The 20,879-nt window shown below is 45.1% G+C and overlaps 1 protein-coding gene across 2 annotated transcripts in view; it reads right to left on the reverse strand.

Moving 5' to 3' along the window:
* Window positions 1-1,503: 1,503 nt before the first annotated feature.
* prkd3 (protein kinase D3) overlaps window positions 1,504-20,879 on the reverse strand; it is a 34,722-nt gene continuing 15,346 nt past the window's right edge. The window contains exons 3-19 of one of the 2 annotated variants that reach the window (XM_005738982.2): window positions 17,516-17,654; window positions 13,555-13,686; window positions 12,868-13,025; window positions 11,787-11,979; window positions 11,625-11,702; window positions 11,361-11,547; window positions 10,392-10,515; window positions 10,111-10,188; window positions 7,321-7,597; window positions 6,176-6,228; window positions 5,715-5,787; window positions 5,522-5,628; window positions 5,251-5,412; window positions 4,335-4,433; window positions 3,978-4,245; window positions 3,500-3,585; window positions 1,504-3,055 (exon numbers count right to left, since the gene is read on the reverse strand). In XM_005738982.2, coding sequence (XP_005739039.1) covers window positions 2,882-3,055; window positions 3,500-3,585; window positions 3,978-4,245; window positions 4,335-4,433; window positions 5,251-5,412; window positions 5,522-5,628; window positions 5,715-5,787; window positions 6,176-6,228; window positions 7,321-7,597; window positions 10,111-10,188; window positions 10,392-10,515; window positions 11,361-11,547; window positions 11,625-11,702; window positions 11,787-11,979; window positions 12,868-13,025; window positions 13,555-13,686; window positions 17,516-17,654 — 2,388 coding nt within the window. In that variant the 3' untranslated portion in view covers window positions 1,504-2,881. Of the gene's footprint in view, window positions 3,056-3,499; window positions 3,586-3,977; window positions 4,246-4,334; window positions 4,434-5,250; window positions 5,413-5,521; window positions 5,629-5,714; window positions 5,788-6,175; window positions 6,229-7,320; window positions 7,598-10,110; window positions 10,189-10,391; window positions 10,516-11,360; window positions 11,548-11,624; window positions 11,703-11,786; window positions 11,983-12,867; window positions 13,026-13,554; window positions 13,687-17,515; window positions 17,655-20,879 lie in introns of both variants that reach the window. The other variant, XM_005738981.2, reaches the window with a different exon arrangement.

The raw sequence follows: 20,879 nt of genomic DNA on the forward strand, positions 1-20,879 counted from the left end.
ATTTCAGAAATTTACCAAATGTTTCATTTAGGTTTTTTTATTTCATTGGTATGTACTGAAATATACAAAACACTGACATCTGCCAATCCAGCGGCAACAAAGACAGAGAAAGGAAACTGGAACATACTCCCAAACACACCGACGGAGCAAATATAAACTCGCTCCCGTGTGAAATGATCGGACAACATAATGAACGTGGAACTCCTGATATTTTGTTCTGTTTAAAAGCCAGTTTCGCCCACGTTGGTGATGAAACATTTCAGATAGCTGGGTTGAGGTCGAATAGTCGTTTTTTTCAAGGAGGGTGTGATAAGTGTTGGTTGAATTCTCTGCTGAGGAAAGGTGACGTTTAGGACACACGCTGACCTTCATTTAAGAAATGTGGGGACACGGCGGCTTCCCATAATTCAAAGCGTTGCATCATTAGATCAAAAATCATCTTATGCCATAACATCCTAATATGTTTATATGTTTTGAATCTTTAAGAATATATTAAAGCTAAAGCTGAGAGGTAAAGCACTTTTTAACGTGAGTTTGAAGCGTTTGTTGAAAATAAAGAATAGACTAAAAGTATTAACTGTGTATCATCAGACTGAGCGTTAATGCTTTCACAGCTGAAGACAGCTCAGGTAAACTGGAACATCTGTTTAGTTTGAAGAACAAATAAAAAGGAGAACAGGACTGCGATTTTTAAAAAAATATTATTCATCAAATGTGATTTCAGGAGCTGTGTTGTCAGGGGCATTTGGCCCTGGTAGGGTCTCCCAAGGCAAATAGGTTCTTGGTAAGAGCACAGATTTACATTTACTCCTATGAAACAAACATCATGGCTCAGGCCTGAGCCCATGGGGTCTGGCCGTGTACTCGCCGCCCTGTGAGCCTACCGCCCGAAGGAGGCGCCACAGGGTCGATCTCTGGTTGCTGAAACGGCAGACTGACGTGGTAGCAGCAATGATGAGGACGCTGTACCAATCTGCTGTAACGAACAGAAATCTGAGTGTAAAAGTGAAGCTGTGATTACGTTTCCTACGCTCACCCATGGCCACGAGCTGGGTAAGAATGAGATCGCAGATGGCAGAAATGAGCTTCCTCCAAAGGGAGGCTGTACTCTCCCTGAGATGGGTGAGGAGTTTGGGGCGATCATGGCTCAAGAGTTGGGAGTTCGCCTTGTAATCGGAAGGTTGCCGGTTCGAGCCCCGGCTTGGACAGTCTCGGTCGTTGTGTCCTTGGGCAAGACACTTCACCCGTTGCCTACTGGTGGTGGTCAGAGGGCCCGGTGGCGCCAGTGTTCGGCAGCCTCGCCTCTGTCAGTGCGCCCCAGGGTGGCTGTGGCTACAATGTAGCTGCCATCATCAGTGTGTGAATGGGTGGATGACTGGATATGTAAAGCGCTTTGGGGTCCTTAGGGACTAGTAAAGCGCTATATAAACAGGCCATTTACCATTCAGGAGCTAGTTGGGGTGGTTTGTGCTTCTAACTAAGATGTTTTCTTAGTGCCACTGGGGGGAAATGTATCTCTCCGCTGGCTTTGGCATGTCTCAGCCCTTACAGGAGCTTGCTGGTGACAGAGAGGTCTGGGCTCTCCTTAGACTGCCCCCCACAACCCAAACTCAGAACAGGAGCAGCCAGTGGGCGGATGGATGGAAAGATTTTCTATGTTTATACAGCCAGCATGAAAGCAAAGGGTGAACTTGATCTTAATCAACATTATTCATCATCGAGTGCTAAACAGCCTAGTGTGGACGCACCAGGTTCTCTGTGAATTCTCGTGCACACCTTTCCTTCACCTTGTGATGTTTTCTTAGAGAAACAAGAACACAGGACATGACTTTTTTGACTATTCGACCGCAACCCCGGAGAACATCAAAGAACACGTCCCAGCACTGGAGCGCTTCAACGGTCACATTCAAGAAAACAGTGAAAGTACAAAAATGTGATGCCGAACCAAAGAGTCCGTTCCTTGTTGTATTGCATTCAACTACACTTCAGGGTTACGGCCTTCACAAAAGATTCACAAAGTCAAAAAAGGAAAACAGTTGAAAGGAAACAGCGAAATGAAATGTAACATATTTGGTCAGGGTTTGTTGGTTTCTCTCTCCGAGAGCAAGCCGATAAAACTTGCACACTACTAGCTGCCATGAACAGATCACACTCTGAACACACGTAGGTTAAAAACACCTGCTGGGATCTGAGACAAAGGAGCTAATACTGCGTGACACCGTTTCTAACTTTGAATATTGACGGGAAATGTAAAAACAGTTTGCGTTCTGTAGCAGTGAATAGTGTTTTCTATTCAGTTGCTATGGAAATTGGTAATATAGTGCAAAAACCTACCACAATTACTAAAATACATTAAAAAACCCAGACAAATCTGCGTGATAGTTCCAGTTTCATGCCACAGGACAGTCTCACAAACAGTTTAGAAATGAGAACAAACTCGTGTGTTTAATTCTCAGGCTGTAAATCCCTTGCGAAAAGTGCCCTTTAATCCCGGCGTAAGCGCTTCACGCGACTCCTCTCTTACATCACGAGCACGGCCTTCATCCAGAACTGTGCGTGTTCATAAACATTGTTCTGCTAGTCCTTAAAAAATGAACCAAGATTGAACAAATTCATGGAATGTTTTCGTATTATTATACACAAAGGAAGAGGGAGCACTCGCCTCCTGTGACAGTGTCTTAATGCGTTTCTGTGACACGCATCTCCGCCTGCTTGTAGCGGTGCTTCACACTACAACCTCTGCTGGGTTTTCCCACTTTTCCAGCCTCTCCACCCGACTGGCTTATCTCTGTTTCGAGAGTTCTGGAGGGAAAACCTGCCACTTTCAAAGCTTCATGAAAACTCTGTGAGATACATGTGGTGTAGCAAGTCTCCCACTCCACTAGGGGTCCTCTTCCATGTCGTCCAGGTTGGGAGCCATGATAAAATGTTTAGGGTAAACAAGACTGTGCTCGTCCGCGTACTCCTCCCAGCGCGCGTCGTCGCTCTCGTGGGTGATATAGCGCTCGCCTCGCCGCGTCTCAAACTCCCTCAGGTCCAACCACGTCTGGTAGTCCTGACCAAAACAGACATGAAACTGTCAGTAAATCTGGCTCATTGTGGAGAAGCAGCTTCACATAAACTGATTCAGAGGTAAATCTGCATTCAGCTCACAGCATTTATACACAGTTTTCACTCCCTTTACTTTTCGGGCTTCCCGGTCCAGGTCTTGGCCACGTAAGCCAAACGCTGTTATTGACACAGTGTACTGATGTGCAGGGACAGCGCTGTTGTGGTTGTTTGACTTCTAGTTCACCACCAGGAAGTTTAATGGTGACATAACCACAAGTGGGCGGAACCTTTAACTCTATTCATGTTTTCCATGCTCTGACTATTGATGTTCACACAACTCATCTGTAGATTATTTTCAATGAAGGGAATTGATGACTTGACAGAATTATGACTCCGAGAATTAGCTCGAATTGCAATTTAAAGAGAGGAAAAAGCAAATGAGTCATACCTGTAACCAGGGATGGCTGAGACACTTGTCCACGCTGTATCTCTTTCTCATTTTGACTTGGAGGAGATTGTTGATCAGATCTGTGGCTGCGGAGGAATTAAGAGTACAAGAAGTGTAAGTGAACAAGATAAGTCAGAGGTGGTTTTGAGTTAAAGGGAACAAGACCTGCAAAAAGATATATCTATCAATATATATATATATTCAGTGTTTTTACCGCATAATATACTATATACAGTGAGTGGGAGGAGGTGCAACTTGGGCAGTTGGGGAGATTTGAAAGTGATTCATTTCAACCACAGACATAAAAAAGCTGATATAAAGTTCAGATGACCCAGACGTGTGGGTGGGGAGGAGCTACATGTGTGAATATCATTTAAGTTACAGGTGCAGCAGGCCGCCAACGGCTCACAGACGAGAAGGTCAGATCAGATCAAACATTTCTGAAAGCAAACAAACAAGTAGCTCTTTGTCTTCATACCCTCTGCAGAGATGTCCTTCCAGGGCGTAGGAGGGTACATGAAGGCCGCATTCTGGATCTGATCATTAATGTCCTCGTCCTCGTTAAACGGGAACGTGCCGCTCAAGCTGACGTACACGATCACTCCCACTGACCACATGTCTAAGGAGCGGTTGTAGCCTTTGCTGCGCAGCACTTCTGGAGCGAGGTAAGCCGGAGTTCCTACCACCGACCGCCGGAAGGACTTCTCCCCAATGATACGGGCAAAGCCAAAATCACACAGCTTCACCTGGAGAAGAAAAGCGGCGTGTTAACGTACACACGCTTGCGGACACACAGCTCCACACATGCAAAACACATAAATATATATGCTCTCACCTGAGGGAAAGGCTCTGCAGAGGCCAGCAGTACATTCTCAGGCTTCAAGTCACAGTGAACAATGTTTTTGAAGTGCAGATGTCTCAAGGCCACAAGGATCTGTTGCAAACACACAAGTCCCATAAGCACAGATTCAGCTAAAAAGATCAAAACACTGTAAAGTCTGTAAACCGTACGCTATGAACAGAGTGCTGTTTGTGTAATGTATGGAGGAGACTCTATGGTGCTGCCATGTGGAAAAATAGTAGCAATATAAACATACTAATGCCCTTAAATACTTGCATCTTTACCAGCACTGCCATATAAGGGACACATGATCTCATCTCATCATCTCATCTATATTCACAAGGCCTATTGTAAGTGAGCGCTGCATGCATGTCTGCCCGTGGCCCTGCCCCAAGACCACAGAGGGCCTGGCTCGCCGATCCTGACCCTGGCTTTAGCAGAGGCCCTCCTGGCCACATCTGAGCCGAGCCTGCCGCAGCTAATGGGGTTGTTGTTAATGGCCCCGCTCCCGTTTGGTACCCGAGATCCACGGAGCCTGCTGCTCCTCTAATCAGGCCACAGAGCCACCAGTATACTGAAGGCTGTAATCCACAGCCAGGGAGGAGGCCGTGATGCCATACAGACCAAATCCCGTAAACAATTCCCTCCAATCAGCTCACCACAAGAATAAACAGGCCCCAGAGCTGGAGCACAGACCCATTACACCCCCAAAATAGGGCACAGAGAGAGAAAGGAAGGAAGACACAGCACTAAGAGGACTAAGAGGATGAAACATGCAGCAAAGCTGCTCGATTCTCAGTGACTGTCATTATCTGACTATTTCAGTGTTAGGACAGAATCTTGATTTGAGAACTGAGGGGTGAAGAAGGCTGCGTGAAAGGGCAGAGAGCCGTGTTTCAGCGGTGCAGACCTGCGTCACGAGGAACTTGGTGATTCGTTCAGGCAGTTTGCTCTTCTCGCTCGACAGGATCATCTCCAGCATGTCGCCGTGCAGCTTCTCCATGACGACAAACACCCGCTCAGGCGTCTCAAACATGCACTCCAAGTTAACGATACCCGGGTGATGCAGATTCTACAGAGAAACAGATCAAAGGCTTCAAACGAGGAATACGCTAAGAGTAAATGTAAACCAGTGACAAATGTAATGAGCGGATTTTCTCTTAACTGTTATCAGTGATTACCTGTAATATGGCGACCTCATTCCGCAGCTGACTCTCCTGCTTGGTAGGAAATCTCATCTTGTCAATAACCTTGATGGCCACATCTCTGCCGCTCTTTCTGTGTTTGCCTGTGTTTGCCAAACAGAAAAAAACATCAATTCACAGCACAGACTCTGAATATAAAATGTTCCTTTTAACTAAAGCACAAACATACCTCCATACACAATGCCAAACTGGCCCGATCCCAGCACTTCATCGGAGAATATTTGGTACACCGAGGCAATATCCTACACGGGCGTAATTTACACCGTTAATTTTCCTCTGCTTGTGGAAACATTCAAGTGAACTTTCCATGCTGCAACAGTTACATCATCTTTGGTTTTGGCAGAACTGCTGCCCTTCCAAAATGTTTTTCAGGTATTGCCAAATAGGCAACTTTCACTAAATGCAGAAGTGGAACTGAGACGAAAACTCCATGACCAAAAAATGAGTCTGCAGCTTCCCCATTTCTGCAGCGTAAAAGCTTCCACTGGATGTTTCGGCGACAGGCGCACTAGGATACCGTTTCTGATCTAACCACAGCAACTATTTTAATAGCATATGAATGCATAAATTTGCGAGCTGTGCTGGGAAATTGTGCAACAGCATCTAAGAGAAAAAAGAAGCTCCACTTACCACATTCTCCTGGACCTGGCAGTTGGACACAGATATGCTAATAGACAGCTCTTCTGCAGAGGGAAACACATGATATTTCCACATTCAACAAGTAACACAACATCACTCTGCCAATGCACAAAGCAGACACTAAATTCTTAAGCAACTGTAATCAGAGCTTGCTCAGATACCAGTATTTCTACTTTTCTAAAACCTGCAATCTTATCACAGCTGCATGCAATAACTCACAGCCCCACATAATGAAGCATTTTATTACACAATGAATTGGCTATAAAATGGATCTGGAAAGCTATCTGTGACTGAATGCTGAAAGTATGCAATGCATTTCAAAACTGGGGATTCAGACAGCCGCAGAAACGAATTCTGCATACTAGGCATTGGACAGAAAGCCGGAAATAAAAGCCAGCAGAAAACTTTCTGTGAGGTAATGCTCGACACAAAGATGGAATTTCACTCTTAAGACAATGCTTTGATTTTTCAATTAACAGAGACAAACACACACATCACGCTGTCATCTGCAGATTAAACGTTTCATCTACTGATAGTAAAGTGCGGCTTAGTTCATTAGTAAATGAATTCACATCTATGTAGTGAGTTTGAGTTATCTTATCAGGTTGGCTTCTAGCGTCTTTTCTCAGGTTTTCTCATGTCACACTCGTTATCAGTTAACCTCAAACTGTGCACATTTCTCATTTCTCTCTCTTTTTTCGGCGACTGGGAGATATTATCGCTGCCCTGATCATCAAAAGCTCAGTTTCCATACAGTTATGTCACTTCACTACTTACACTACTGTCATCCCCAAACAGTGACTTCACAGCCCCACTTCCTTTGGCCTACAGACCCTGAGTCAGGGCTTTCCCAGGCTAGCAAAAGTTAACCGAGGACATCAACTTTAAGGTCATCAAAGTAGTTTAAAAATCGCCTACGACGGGGCACAGAGAGCCTTTTTCTTTCTATATGAGCAAACAGTTCTCGTTTGTCACGGCCGCGACAGGTAACAAGCCTGCTTCATGCGCTAACCAAAGACACATGCAAGCTGATTTCATTCCTACAAACACAAGATAAAAAAAACAAACAAGTTTTTCATCCGGAGACATATCAGCAGCATTTTTAGCACAAGAAAGTTCTGATAAATTCTACTTACTGTGATCTTTGCCTTGGCCGGCAGCGCTGGCTACACTGGGCTGAGGCGTGACGGGCATCAGGGCCTGTCTGATGGCCTTCTCCCAGCCTTGAGCCACCTCCATGCCGACTCCAGAGGCGGCCAGAGCAGGGCTGTGGTAGTGACTGCCGTTGTTCTCCCCTACATAGTAGACCATGGTGGCTGTGATGATCTCAAAGCAGTGAGGGTTGCTGCCCTGAGCCAGATTGCTGTAGTCTCTGCACTGCTCTACCTGGAGGATCTCAGACAGAGGGATTTCCTGTGGAAGCAGTGAAGGAGAACTGATAAGAAAAGCAGACGAAACATAAAAGAGCACAATCTGCATTTCTCAATGAAAGCTCAAGCAAGAATCAGAGTCTTCTTTTCTGTCTTTCTTAATGTTTCAGCCAGTAAACAATTTATGCAAGTCCAAAAGCACATGAACTTCTGAAGGAACCAAAACAAACAGATACACTCCCCCTCCACACAGTGCTGCACATATAAAGTGCTGGGATGGAGTGGTGGAGAAATAAAATTCTCTTATAGCCGATGCTGGCTGTAAACTAGAAGAATATGAAAAAATACTTTCTTCAATCAAAAACATATCATGCTACTAAATGAGCAAATCCACAATTAAGCAATGATACACAAAAGGTAAAGACAGAGGAAGTAACACTCACACACACGCCGCACTCAGTCGTCCCCGCTCTAACTTTCTGCCTTCCTCTTCGCTTGACTTGTGAGCACAAACAGAAAGTGGAGCCGCACTACACTTTAAAAGTCCCCCCCTCGCCCGTCTAACTCACTGTCAAATCAAAGGTGGGAGGGAGGGCCGAAATTACAAATACAGACAATTTCCAACCAATGGGGGCTCAAAGAGGCGCACGCCGTCTGCTCTGCGTGGCTCACCACACAGTATCGGATGAAGTGCTTGTGGTTAGCAGGGCCTGGTCACGTGAGCGCGCTCTGCGGCGGCTCAAGCGGTTCCCTGATTACAAGGCAGGGCCAGCAAGAGGCCCCATCTGAGCACGAGGCGCTGGCGCTACCACTAGCCACCATGACAAAAGACCAAGCAACTACTGTTCCTCCACGGGGTCGTTTGTGAGTGGGCGTGTGTGATACTGTGACAGGGAGAAGCCCCCTCACCCCATGAAAGCTTCTTCAGAGAAAGCCACAAGTACAGGGGTCTCATCTTCAAACGAGGAGCTGTTATGGCTTCCAAATGGTGAAAATGGCTGCCATGCCTGGCGAGCGAGCCACCACGCGACCACCACTAATCAGATTGGAGGTATAAAGAAAAGGGGAGTGGGGAGGACGGCGGCCACACACTGATGAGCAGCAGGCTAGAAACTGGGGAGGAATGAAAGGAAAGAGCTCGAGGCAGACGGCTTTCCGGATACCAGCGGAGCTCATGGAGAAGCAGTGGTTTCGGTAGAAGACCCCCTCCCCCCAAAATACTACAGGAAATAATTTCATGTTATCTGTCCCAGATAAAAATCCTCTGCTCTGAAGCAAGAGGCAAAGACCAAACTTTGGAGCATAAAAAGGAGATTTACAGCAAGCCTTCAATTAGCCTCCTGAAGCTTTTAAACATAGCTGAGTGCCAAGTTGATAATAAAGAACCACATAAAGCTGCCCTGTAAACACACCCGAGGAGTCGGTCCCCGCTGAGGTTTCCTCTCCGAGGATTTAGTGGCCGGGGACGCAGGGTGTGACAGAATAATTGGGAGAGAAGGGGGAAGGAATACAGTTTTTCCAAAACAAAAAGAAGGCAGGCAGGACAATAAGCAGAGCTGTGAGCGAGACCACCTGTTTGAGACTCGCTCAACCGAAGTGGAAACTCTGCCGCGTCCTACTCAGCGCCCTGTTGCAACATACCTCTGACCACAATTCGAAGAGGTGTTAAAGTCTCAAAACGCACAAAGCGAGAAGAACAATAAGATAATTACACACTCCATCCTACACAGCACACACGACACACATGTGGAAGTCTTTACCTTGCAGCCTGTACTTCCCTCCCCCAGGCCTCACTGTGTAATTACTGTGCTATTAAGCCCCTGTGGCGGCGTAATGACTGACTACGGCGCTGCCACCGAGAGGGAAGTGTCACACATATTCTCCTCAACTCCATTTACACGTTTAAATCTTCACATTTCACTCAAAGCGAACACTGAGGATTAGAAAAAGAATCAAAGCCAGCATTCAACAGCTTGCAGCGTGACTTTTTAGAAATGTTTTCTCTTCCCTAAAATAAGAGCTAATCAAAACTCTTTTGTGTGACAGACGCAGTCTGACATTTTCTTCAAAACCCCATTTAAATGTCCCATCTCTGCTGTTAGTGATACTGAGGATGATGAAACGCAGAAACTCCGAGACTGCGACCCTTTCACTTCACGCAGCGAAGAGACCAGGCGGCATTGTGAAAAACCACAGGGGGAATTTCAGTGGGACGAAGTGACCACAGGGTAGTTTACAGTTGTGAAGCGGCAGCCTTCAGCTGAGTCACGCGGCTGCCACCGGGTAGATTTTATTTACATATCACTCATAAGCATGACAGACAGCCTTTATACCTGAATATGAAAACAGATCTTTCCTAAATGACACGTTTGAATCATAAGACAGTAGAGCGGGTGAATTCTGTCTAAGCACTGTGGGGATTTTCATGATATAACTCTGCACAGACTGGACGCTGCAGCTTTTCTGATATTCTTATGAATAATAGTTCGTCGCACCAGATCGAGCTGAAGCCGTGGTTTTCCAAGAACACGGCACAAATAATAGTTTTAATCTTACTTTGTAGAACTTGGCTCCGGTGTCGTTCTGGAAGAGACTCAGGCTTTTGCTGTCCAGCCTCCAGTAATGCCTCTTCCGCTGTTAAATGGAAACCCCGAGTTAGTCCTAGTGGCAAAATATGGACCACCTACCAATATTACGGAAGTTCAAAATTTTATTTCACAAGGAAAATACCTCGTGTGCTGATTTCAGCACATGTGAACAGTTTCCCCAGCATACATTTAGGGCAGAGCCGTTTCAGGCTAAGCTCCTCTGTTGGGCTTTGGGGTTATCAGTCTTACCAGGTTGTCCCTGCTCGTGTAATGAACCATCCAGCCCTCCTTCACCACCGTGGAGCTCCGCCTCTTGGTGTGTTTGATGGACTGGACCACCCGCATCAGAGGGATGTTGGTGCTAGTGGAGGGGCTGCAAACATAAAAGGAGGTTTTTTTTAATTTAGTGATGATTATCACAATTACCGTAACTCTCTTAGAGTTATGATTTCATTAACGAAACACTATTCAGAGCACAGCAGGTACTTCCTGAGACATCCCTCATACGAAGTGAAGCGCTTTTTTTATGTTTTACGTAACACTCTAGGAAACATCAGACTCTGCTGCTGCAGCTGGAGAATAAACAGAGGAGTTGGAGCGTTAGACCTAGTAGTTAAAAAATAACCCCAAATTCCCCAGTTTAGATCAGAGTAGCAACATTGAATGTTTTCCCCTCCTCTTCTTGTTTCTGATCCCTTTTTACTCAATTGTTCGATTACAGTAGAGTAGAACAAAAATACAAAAATGACATCAGAAACCAGGACTGGGTAGTTTGCATGAACTCTGACATTCATCCCACATCAGCTGATAGATTAGCCACCTGATTGGCCAATCCACCCTAGCTCTTCTTTTTAATCCCGTGTCTGACTTGTCTTCTAGGAATAATCCTTGAAGCTCTTTTCTGAACTGAGCGGTGTCTGTTCTATGTAAGGGCTGCCTAGAGAACAAAGAAGTTAGTGAGGCTGATTTCTATCCCTTGAAAAAACCCACAAACTATCCTAATGGTCCCCAAACAACAACTTTACTGACATGAACTCAGGTGGCAAAACTGGTCAGCGTACAGGTGAGGTCGCCAGATGTCGTGTTTATGAAGGAAAGAGTTAAGCAGTCGTCCTTGTCCCTGGTGTCACTGGTGCCTCTTAGTCTCCATGGAACATCAAATGTAAACAACTGCAGTTTTGGGCTACAGCTGGCCTGGATTAACCAGTATGTTCATACCTAATAGTCTTGATGGGCTCTTCATCCTTCTCCCTGTCCAGCAACGGCGAGTCCATTTCAAACATCCTCTCATCCGGAGTGGATGGTTCATCTGGATCATCCATCCCTCTGCCACAATCCATGTAATTACTGTCTACCTCCATTGTATCCATGGTAGTGTCTGAGTCCGGCCCAGGGCTCGCTGGCTCTGCACAAGAACTTTTATTAGAATTACAAATATGAGAAATAAACAACTGTCAGTTTGAAAGATGATGTAGAACTTACCTCCATTGAAGTCCACCTCACCTAAACAGTCTCTTGGTACCTTTGAAGCGCAGCGCTTATGGCAGTTGAATCTGCAGTCTAGGAAACAAAATGTTATGATAGTTATGGTAAAGCGCTGCTGTTCCACGTCCTCTGTAGCGGAATCTTCATTGGTCAGCCTACCTTTACACTGCATGCCCTGGCGGAAGAGACCTTTGAGCAGACGCTTGCAGTACTGGCAGATAGTAGGACGAGTGTAGGTGTGAATGGCGAACGTGTGTGGCACCTTAACCCGTGTCTTTTCCATCTTATCCATCCAAATAGGCCGGCCGCTCCAGGACGGGATGCGCTTCCCTGCCTCCTGATGGGACCTCTGCTGCTGGGGTTGGATGGGAAAAGGGGAAGACGGGGGGTATTCGGAAGAATTAAAAACCATATGCAGGAATGAAGCGAAAGAGGAAAGATAAATAAATAAGATAAAAACAGAGGTAGAAGAGCCTCAGAGGGAGTATGTGAGTGACAGACAAAGAGAGTGAGTAATGACATGTGAGTAAAAGACATCAAAGAAAAAAGTGAGTAGTGTCTGCGCTTCTATTGGTCCAAACAGACGATCAGATTTGTCACTCTTGCCACACATTAGAGTTTAGTTGTGATTTTTTGGTGGATAAATGGAGCAGTCTGGAATCTGTCAGGAATGGAGTTTTCTTCACTTTTTGCCAACAAGTGAGCAGATACATAAACTTGGACTTCTATGGACTTTTAATGTCATTAACATAATTACATTTCCTGGTGACCTTTTGGAGAGACAAAGACAAGAGGGGAATATCTCAGTGTGGGCTTATGCAAAAACGGTTTCGTAAGACCTCGCTGAGGATCTCTCTACAGAGCTCTGTGCAGCACAATTCAATTTTCTGCATCAGTGGTATTCTACAACAGGGCCCAGGAGGTTCACTCGTGGAAAAGAGCCACATTTGATAAGTTTAGAAACATTTAACAGTGGAGGCAGAGCCTGTGAGCTGCATGTGGATTGCCTGCCACACATACTTGCTCCGAATATGTCTCTCTTCCTGCTTCTCCCTCATTTGTCTTCATTTTTTCCATTTAAGACAACGCTTCAGTGAGTTCATTTTACATATGGATAAAACAGTAATCCTCACATTTTCCCTTCTGTTCAGAGAATTCGCAGCTACTAAAATTCCTCTACGCTGCTCTTTTTCTGTCTGAGCACCTTCATCCAGTCACACTCACAGCAATCCGAGCTTACCTCATCCAGGACAACCACTGCATTTTCAGCAGGTAAAGGTCGGGGGACAGAGAGAGATGGTCCAGGCAGTGAAACATTGGACAGTCGCCTCTTCCTCACACCACTACAGTTATTTGGGATCTTGAAGGCACAGCGCTTGTGGTAGTTTAGCCCACATCCTTAATAAAGCAAAAAAACAGATCACATTAGTTACCGAAATCATGGAAAGATGACATCATTGTAAGAAATGCAGTGAAGAAACGTCTCATTTTGCAAATCAGCCACAAGATGGTCCTGCTGATAAACAGGCTTAGTACGAGAATTTATGGCCAGGAATGTTTCACTGGTGAATAAATCTTCTCTCTTTAAACTTAATTCGCTGTCAGCGGAGAACTTGACACGAAAACACAGGAACATATTTCAAGTATGATTCAACAATGTGAAAAAATGTAAGGAAAGCGAGCGCGACATGAGTCCACTGGGATCTGAATGTCAAGCATTTCAACGGCTACTGTGCCTGCGCCACATTGTTCTTGTTTGCCTCTATATCTCCCTGATACAGTTACAAGGTCAGATATGTGGTGTGTTTTTGGATCTGTGTTTGAGTGCGGATGCAATAAAAAGGAAGGTGCAGATAAAGGCCAAGTTCTTGGGAATTTGGTAGAATTGATCCAAGTGTGAGTGCCACTGTGTGCGCGAGCGTCTAACCTTCACATTTAAGCCCCTGCCGAACGAGACCCCATAGCATCTCGCCACAGTAGTCGCAGAAGGTGGGGGCCTTGTAGGAGTGGACGTAAAGGGCATGGGGTCGGATCTGGAAATCTTCAACTGTGGCTTGAGCTAGAAACAAAAAGCAGAGGTTGTTTGAGTAAAGATAGAAAATAGAAAAGTTCACAAAGAAACTTCTAATCTAAAGAAAATCATTAAAGATGAAGAATAAATATTTTTGAATACATTTTTTTAATGTAAGTAAGTAGGTGCATGTGAGCTTGCACAGGGAAGATCTACTCTACACGCTCCACTTGCTGCACATAAACACGGATGCTATGTCTCACTGCTGCAGTAGAGGGCATCACATCTGCACCACACGAGCGTGATCGAGTGATAGGGCACGCCCATAAGACACCAGAGACATGCATTTTATTCCTGTTTGTTATTAAGAACCGAATATCGAATCAGCAGAGCCGTGAATATGTCTCTCTTTCTGTTTCTCTCTTATTTGTCTTCATCTTTTCCACATTTCTGTGTCAAATGAGACACAGTGAGTTTGTCGCAACAAGACTTGGCTAATCACGGCTGTGAATCATCAAAGATGTGAAGATGAGTAAGATAAGGCTCATGCTGCCAAATATCCCTGAGTGTGTGACTGTGCCTTCTCTGTTCCTATGCAGCCACTTATGTGGCAGCAGTGACCAGCGAGGGGACGGTTAATATTTACTCTTGGGTTAAGCAGCAAATGTGCCAACGCCATTTCGTTGTGTTTGCCGATAAAGGCATTTTCAGCTTAAAAAAACAAATGTGAAACGTCCTTTGCTTAAAAGCAGCATCTGATATGAGTAAAGACGGGAGGAAACAAAAAGGCAGTTGGTTAAACGAATCCGATCTCTTAATTTGAGCAAAGAATGCAGGACAGGTCAAATGGGAAAGCGAACATTTTGATGTCATAATCCCTGGAATGGAAAATATTTACAGACATTTGCAGGAATATTAAAGATCTGAGACAATTCGGGGCGGCTGTTGAGAACTACAGCGGCTGGTGGGGTGATGTTGGCAGTTTGGGAAGAAGAGGAGAAAGAGCTCAGCGAGGTCACATGTCGAGAGGCGCGCACAGCTTTCTCGCACAGACACATGAAAGGCAGCCTTCATGAGCTTTCTGCACACGCGTCTGCAAAACAACTGGCCACTTCTTAGCAGTCACAGTGTTACGTAATGGTTATCGTGCTAATAAGTATCAAACAACTCCAAACATAAACTCGACACGTTGTTTTTCAGAGCGCTTCTCACGAGCGGCGGGGCTCGCATGAATGTGCTATCTGTTCGCTCGGAGGCACCGAGTTTCCATTCGGAGTCAAAAGTTTCCATCTCACAAAAACAAGTTAGTTATATTTATGACAAGCAGAAGGTGTTGTAAAATATCAATTTCACGCGGCCCGTGGCGGTGAATAAGGGGCTTGTGAAAGTGGGTGGGAATTTAGGAGGAGTGAGAAAGAGAACAAAGGGACACTCGGTCAGGCCAAACCTCAAACCTCATGGGCCGAGATGGCCTGCGCAGCGTCCGCTGCATAGGGCCGCCCCGCACATCAGAGCGTGTTTACACTCCGCGGGTCTACTACAATCACTTACTGCAGGAAAAACAAGCCTTTTTCTTTGAGCTCGCAGCCAAGAAAAAGCCACTTCTGCCTGCTTCTTGCAGAGAAGGAGATATTCAGACCGTCCTTCTCCCACAGCCGCGCAATCCAAAAACAAGCTCGCCGAGGAAAAACTGAATGGAGACGAGGACGAGAGAGAAACTGCGCGGTGGGAAAAGGTTGTGTTTCACACGCAAAGATCAAGCGTCCGACATGCAAAGCGCCTCTCAAAAAGAAGGTCGCGTTCACAGATTGTGAGATGAAGCATGTGTCCATGTGTAGCAAATCTGAGATCTTCTACAGCCGTTTTCAGCAGGTATGTCTCAGGTTATAAATCGCCTGGCTCCACTGTTGGCGCTAACACCTGCAGACGGATTTGTTCAGGTAGGGGGGGGATTAGAACGAGAGAAAGCGGGGAGGGAATTGCGAGCCACAGAGACTGACACAAAAGAGAGCACAAGACAAACACAGACAGAAACAAAAAGAAGGAAGTTCTCCAGTCTTTAGTCTACATTCCTCAGCCTGAAGTATCCTCAGATCCTGAAACTATACAATCATCCCCTGACTAAATCCCTGCAAACAATACTGTCAGCCCAGGAGAGAGGGGGGAACTCGGCACAGGTGGTGTCAGGTGCTTCCCAGTGGAGGCAGATGGAGCAGCAGCACAGATTGGAGCAGAACAGATATCCTAAGCCATTTGTTGGTCTCAGCACCGCAGAGGAAGCCGGCTCATTCATCGCAGGAAATAACAAAGAAAAACCGAGCACCTGTGTAGTTTTGCAAAGGTGGAAAATTATGGAAAGAAAAAACTCAAATGTCACACAGAAAGCAAGTGTTTGAGAGGACTGTCTGCTTGTATTCGTTCACTAATGACAGAAAATTACTCAAGACTAATATTTATTTTGGGAGAGCACAGCGGACGCTCACAACAAGCATCTCAGCCCCAACGGGACCCCCGAACAAGACACAAAAGACCGTGTTTATGAAGGTGTGGCAACGACGGCTGGGCCCAAAATTTAAAAAAAATAAGCTGACTCGAATACTTGAAGCGTATTACTTTCAGACAATTGTTTAGACTTTGCAAACACGTGGTTTATACTGCTCGGAGGAGTTTTATATTCATTTTTCTCCTGTTTTGGAAGTCTAGAAGTCTAAAACAGCAGCAACACTGTGCCAGCAAACACACTGCACTGTATCACAGTTTGTATATAAGAAAAGACTGAAAAAACTGGGCAAATTGGAGGAAGTGCGCTGCCAGATTTAGAAGAATTTGGTTTATAGTATAATCCTCTAAATACATGAACAAGTCTGCTGCTGGGTTTATATTAGGGGAGTCACTGCAGGTAAATGGGTCACAACTTCCAACATATACCACAAGTAAAGCAGTTTATCACGTATGCTAAGACAATCATCCGTCCTATTAAAACCACTCAATACGCTGATGTCTAAGCTGCAAACAAGACACGTTTAGATATTTTCCTAAAACAGAAATATGAACACTGGATGAAGCCAAGCTCAAAATTTTTGGTTTCCTTTGTTGAATTTAAGATTTAAAAAATCTCATTTTATCGCTCATAAATAAAAAATGATATCAAAAGGCAGGAAAAATAGTTTCCACCATGTTTTTAGGAACAGAATGTTCAGTGAATCCGTCTCTGAATAAAAGCTCTACAAACCCTTCGAAATCCCGAGAATATAAACAGAAATAACGCTGCGGAGCTTGGATGGATGTGAGATATCTGCCTTGGATAATGAGCCTCTGTATTTAGAGTTATGAGCTGTAAAATTACACACATTTTTTCTTAAAAGCAGTATTTAAGGTAAAAAAAAAATGTAAGTAACAGATAGCATCATCGTATTAAGGCTAAATACGATCACTAAATATGCAAATCAGGCACAAGCTCAGTAATTATACATTAATTCTGCATAGACACCGAACAGAAGAAGTGCAGTAAAATAATTATGTTTGAGTCCAGTCATCGAATAACTGACCTGTGCTTTTGCATGAAAAAACTGTCAGTGGCTCAAACTGTAACACTCTTTGTCTGCAGCTGCATTTAATTAAAATCAGTCCACATGTAGCTCGCACCTGAATGTGGCCGTAAGCTAAACTATCTGGATAACTAATCTGAACTGGGAAGTTTTATTTTCTACTCTTCAACAGCGCAGCTCTAGAATGTCTTTTTTCCTTTACAAATATGCCAACTAACATTTCACTTAATGCTATTTTGACTTCTTAAATTAGAGGATGGAAAATGTGCATACACTGTACAAACACATTTACGGTAAGGTGCAAAATGACATCAGACTGCTTTGCATACCAGAAAGCACCACCTCAATGAGGTCTCCTTCATGGATGTCTTCAGCTGCAGTCAGCCTCTGCAGGATGTTCTCATCGTTTAAGTCGTGGCGGAATAGCAGGATCTTGTCGTACATGCCAAAGAAGCCGCACTCCGGGAACTAGAGGGAAAGGGAGATACAACAAAAAGAAATAAGCAAGTTTAATTGTAGGCATAACGAATACCGGTAAAGTTAAATGTCCCGAGACGCGATGCCCAGTACGTGGACATTTATGGTTATGCTCTGCAGTGGCTCAAATCTAATACAGAGCATTTAAAAAGGTATGGATCAGCCAGTTGTCTTGATTCTTTTTCAAGCACGCACACACACTCACATTATGTCATTTCCAGCAGCTTACATCACCGCTTGTGTGCAGTATTGTGAACCCAGTGGCTCAGGAAGAGAGCCCCTTTCCTCCCTCAGAGTAATCGACACTATATACTTGGAATAATTCAGTACAGACTAATTCAAAACGAGTGGCTTGCATTTAAACCCGTGTGCTCTGCATTGTGCACTTTGAGTTTTCTGAGTCATCTATTAAGACGAATCGATGATGTGTCTGCTTTAGCTGTTGAAGTGTTTCCGCTGGATTTGAGCAGCTTTCTACAAAAAGATGAATCACCTTTATTCAAGCGTGTCTAAAACGCCCAACAGCAGCTATCACCGCTCACAGCGTGTTGACCAAAACAAACCTTGACAAGCTGGTCGTGAACTGCAGCTGAGTGTGCGACATAAAGTCACATGACCAGGGAAAGGGGCGGGGTAGAGGGTGGGAGAGGTAGACGGGGAGAAGGAGGAGGTAAACATCCTGAGAGGAGTTCAGAAGAATCAGCATACAGGAAGTGCAGCGCCAGTCAATACTGAGTCACTTCCTGTGGTGAGGGCAGCCCATAACCTCTTAGAAAGCCATGTTCTTGTCACAGGGATAGGCCTATAATGAAAATATCCACTGTCCATGCGGCGAAACGGCAGAGTTTGCCCAGTGTTGTCGTGCTGTGGCTCTGCAGCACATCTGTCGTGTTTAACTCATTCACTGCCAATGGCTGGCAGTGAATGAGTTAAACCCATTGACTCATTCACTGCCATTGACGGCTATAGACGTCAATGGCAGTGAATGAGTTAAAAGGAGGAAACGCCATCAAAAGGTCAAATCAAAGTGAAACTTACTGAACATCTACTTGGCAAGGATCTCTCCTCTTTGCTCAGACTTTTCAAAGCTCAAAGGAGAAATGCGCTTTGAATACCAGGAACCTGCGCAGCATAACAACACATCTGCACACCTGACACGGCGGAAAAAGTCCAGCGACCCTCAATGAATTTTCAAAGCTGTCCCTACACGGATTGGGAACTGTGACGCTGTAGTTTAACGCCAAGGCAAGAGCCCAGCCTTGATGCCAAGTAGGTTGGTACTGAAGAATCCACCAGCTGTTTCCCCCTGAACCAGGGTCACATTCAATGGGCCACACAGAACAATGCCACTGTGTCCTGGGAGTACCAGGGGTTGGTACAGTGTCTAGGCACAGGACACATAAGACACCTGGTGGCTTATAACTGCCAAGAAACACAGAGAGAGAGAGAAAGCGAGACAGATTGATGGCCTGGGGAAATCACGAGTGTATCACATGACTTGTGTCAACTAAGCCAGAAGGATGAAATGCCTAAAGGTAAAAATTTAAATTCTGCAAAGCAACCGATAACCGATGGTGCTTCAGTCAGCAGTGGAATACAGATGTATTGTAATAAAGGAGCTGGACCCCTGCCCCCAACATGCACTCGGAACTCCCGCTGTGGAGGGGAACAGTGTCCCCCAGGGGAAATTATACGGCAATGGTTTCTTCCACTGAAAGGCCCAACAGTGGGGTGCTTACAAAAGCATTCATGCACTTTCAACAGGCTCATTCCAAGAAAAAATTAAATGTCTTCTAATAACAAAAATTTTCAAATATGGTAGTGTGCAAAAGTCTTGAGCCACCCCTGATTCCCTTTCATTTTATTATGACATTGGCTGCTTTTTCTCCCATTTTCAGTCCATTTTCACCGGAACGTTATAGTTTCCTTGTTAAAGCACCACACAATCATTCGAGCATAAAAAGAGCGCCTAAATCAAGAAATGGACTTAGTACGCATCATTTGTTCTCATGTCTTCATCTGAATCTATGGAAAATGATAAAGATAACACAACTTAAGTCAAACAAATAGTTTTTGGAGCTATTTGCTGAAAACCTGGAGTATCTCAGGATGGTGTGAAATGTGTCCTTAAAAACATGAAAGGAAACAACAAGTGGAGGACAAAAGATGAAACAGCAGGCAGGCTTAAAAACCTACCTACAGCAGCTCAACAGTATCTGAAGGTCATGTGCTTATGAATAAATAAAAATAAAGCCCAGTAAAGACCAGACACGGGACCTGAGAGATGAGACTTTCATCGGAAACGACTCAGTGGAAGGGGAGGTCAGGAGAGAGCTACAACAGTCAGTGTCTGTAAAGCACGGTGGAGGCGCTGTCATGGTTTCTGGCTGCATTTCATCCCATGGTGTTGGAGGTGGGCTTATCAGCGTAGAAAAGCACCATTAGATTTTGATCCAGCATGCAGCACCATCTGGAACCTGTCTGATCAAACTGGGAATCATCAGAACAAAAGAAGTTGTAGCATGTGCAGCGACAGCCTGGATGTTCTCTTCCTGTTCTCCAGATGTTCCACTTTTGCACAAAATGCTTGCTGCTCACACGTTAACACTCTCGTTGGCTGACTACCTGTCAGGACAGACGCCTCCCTCCTTATTGCACGCTGGGCTAATTTTCCCCATGACTCCATGAATGACAAATGTATTTCTATTTGTATCCCTACTCCTGCTCAGTCATGACGTAAACCTGTGCACTGACCTCACAACAACAACTACGTGGCAACATAATCCATATATGAAGACTATTTCAGTTATATTCAAACTGCATGAGAAGCTGAGTTTGCTCAGAGTGTAAAAACAAGGCACGCGACTGTAGAACGAAACCTTTCCAGCTCGATGCCTCAGCTGACATATCTACATCCTAATCCTGTCACGCTTTCAGGTGATTAATGCTGTATGGCTCAAACCATCAGCACCAAAGGCGGGAGGAGGGGGACATCCTTCCTGAGCCGGCTGCAGTGTCACGGTAGGGTTTTCCTCCACCCGCCTGACACGCCTGCACTTGGACACACAAACACACGCACACACAAAAGCTGAGGTTGATGCCCATATCTAGCCAGCTTGAGTTACCTCCTCTTGGCTCCTCGTGCAGCACTTTCCACTGTACAGAATGAGTCCCATTCCAGAGCATCTGCAGGCAAGAACATAGCAGCTCCGAGGG

This window comes from Pundamilia nyererei, unplaced genomic scaffold (genome assembly GCF_000239375.1).
Source record: "Pundamilia nyererei isolate P.nyererei 1_Seehausen unplaced genomic scaffold, PunNye1.0 scaffold00088, whole genome shotgun sequence".
Classification (NCBI taxonomy): domain Eukaryota; kingdom Metazoa; phylum Chordata; class Actinopteri; order Cichliformes; family Cichlidae; genus Pundamilia; species Pundamilia nyererei.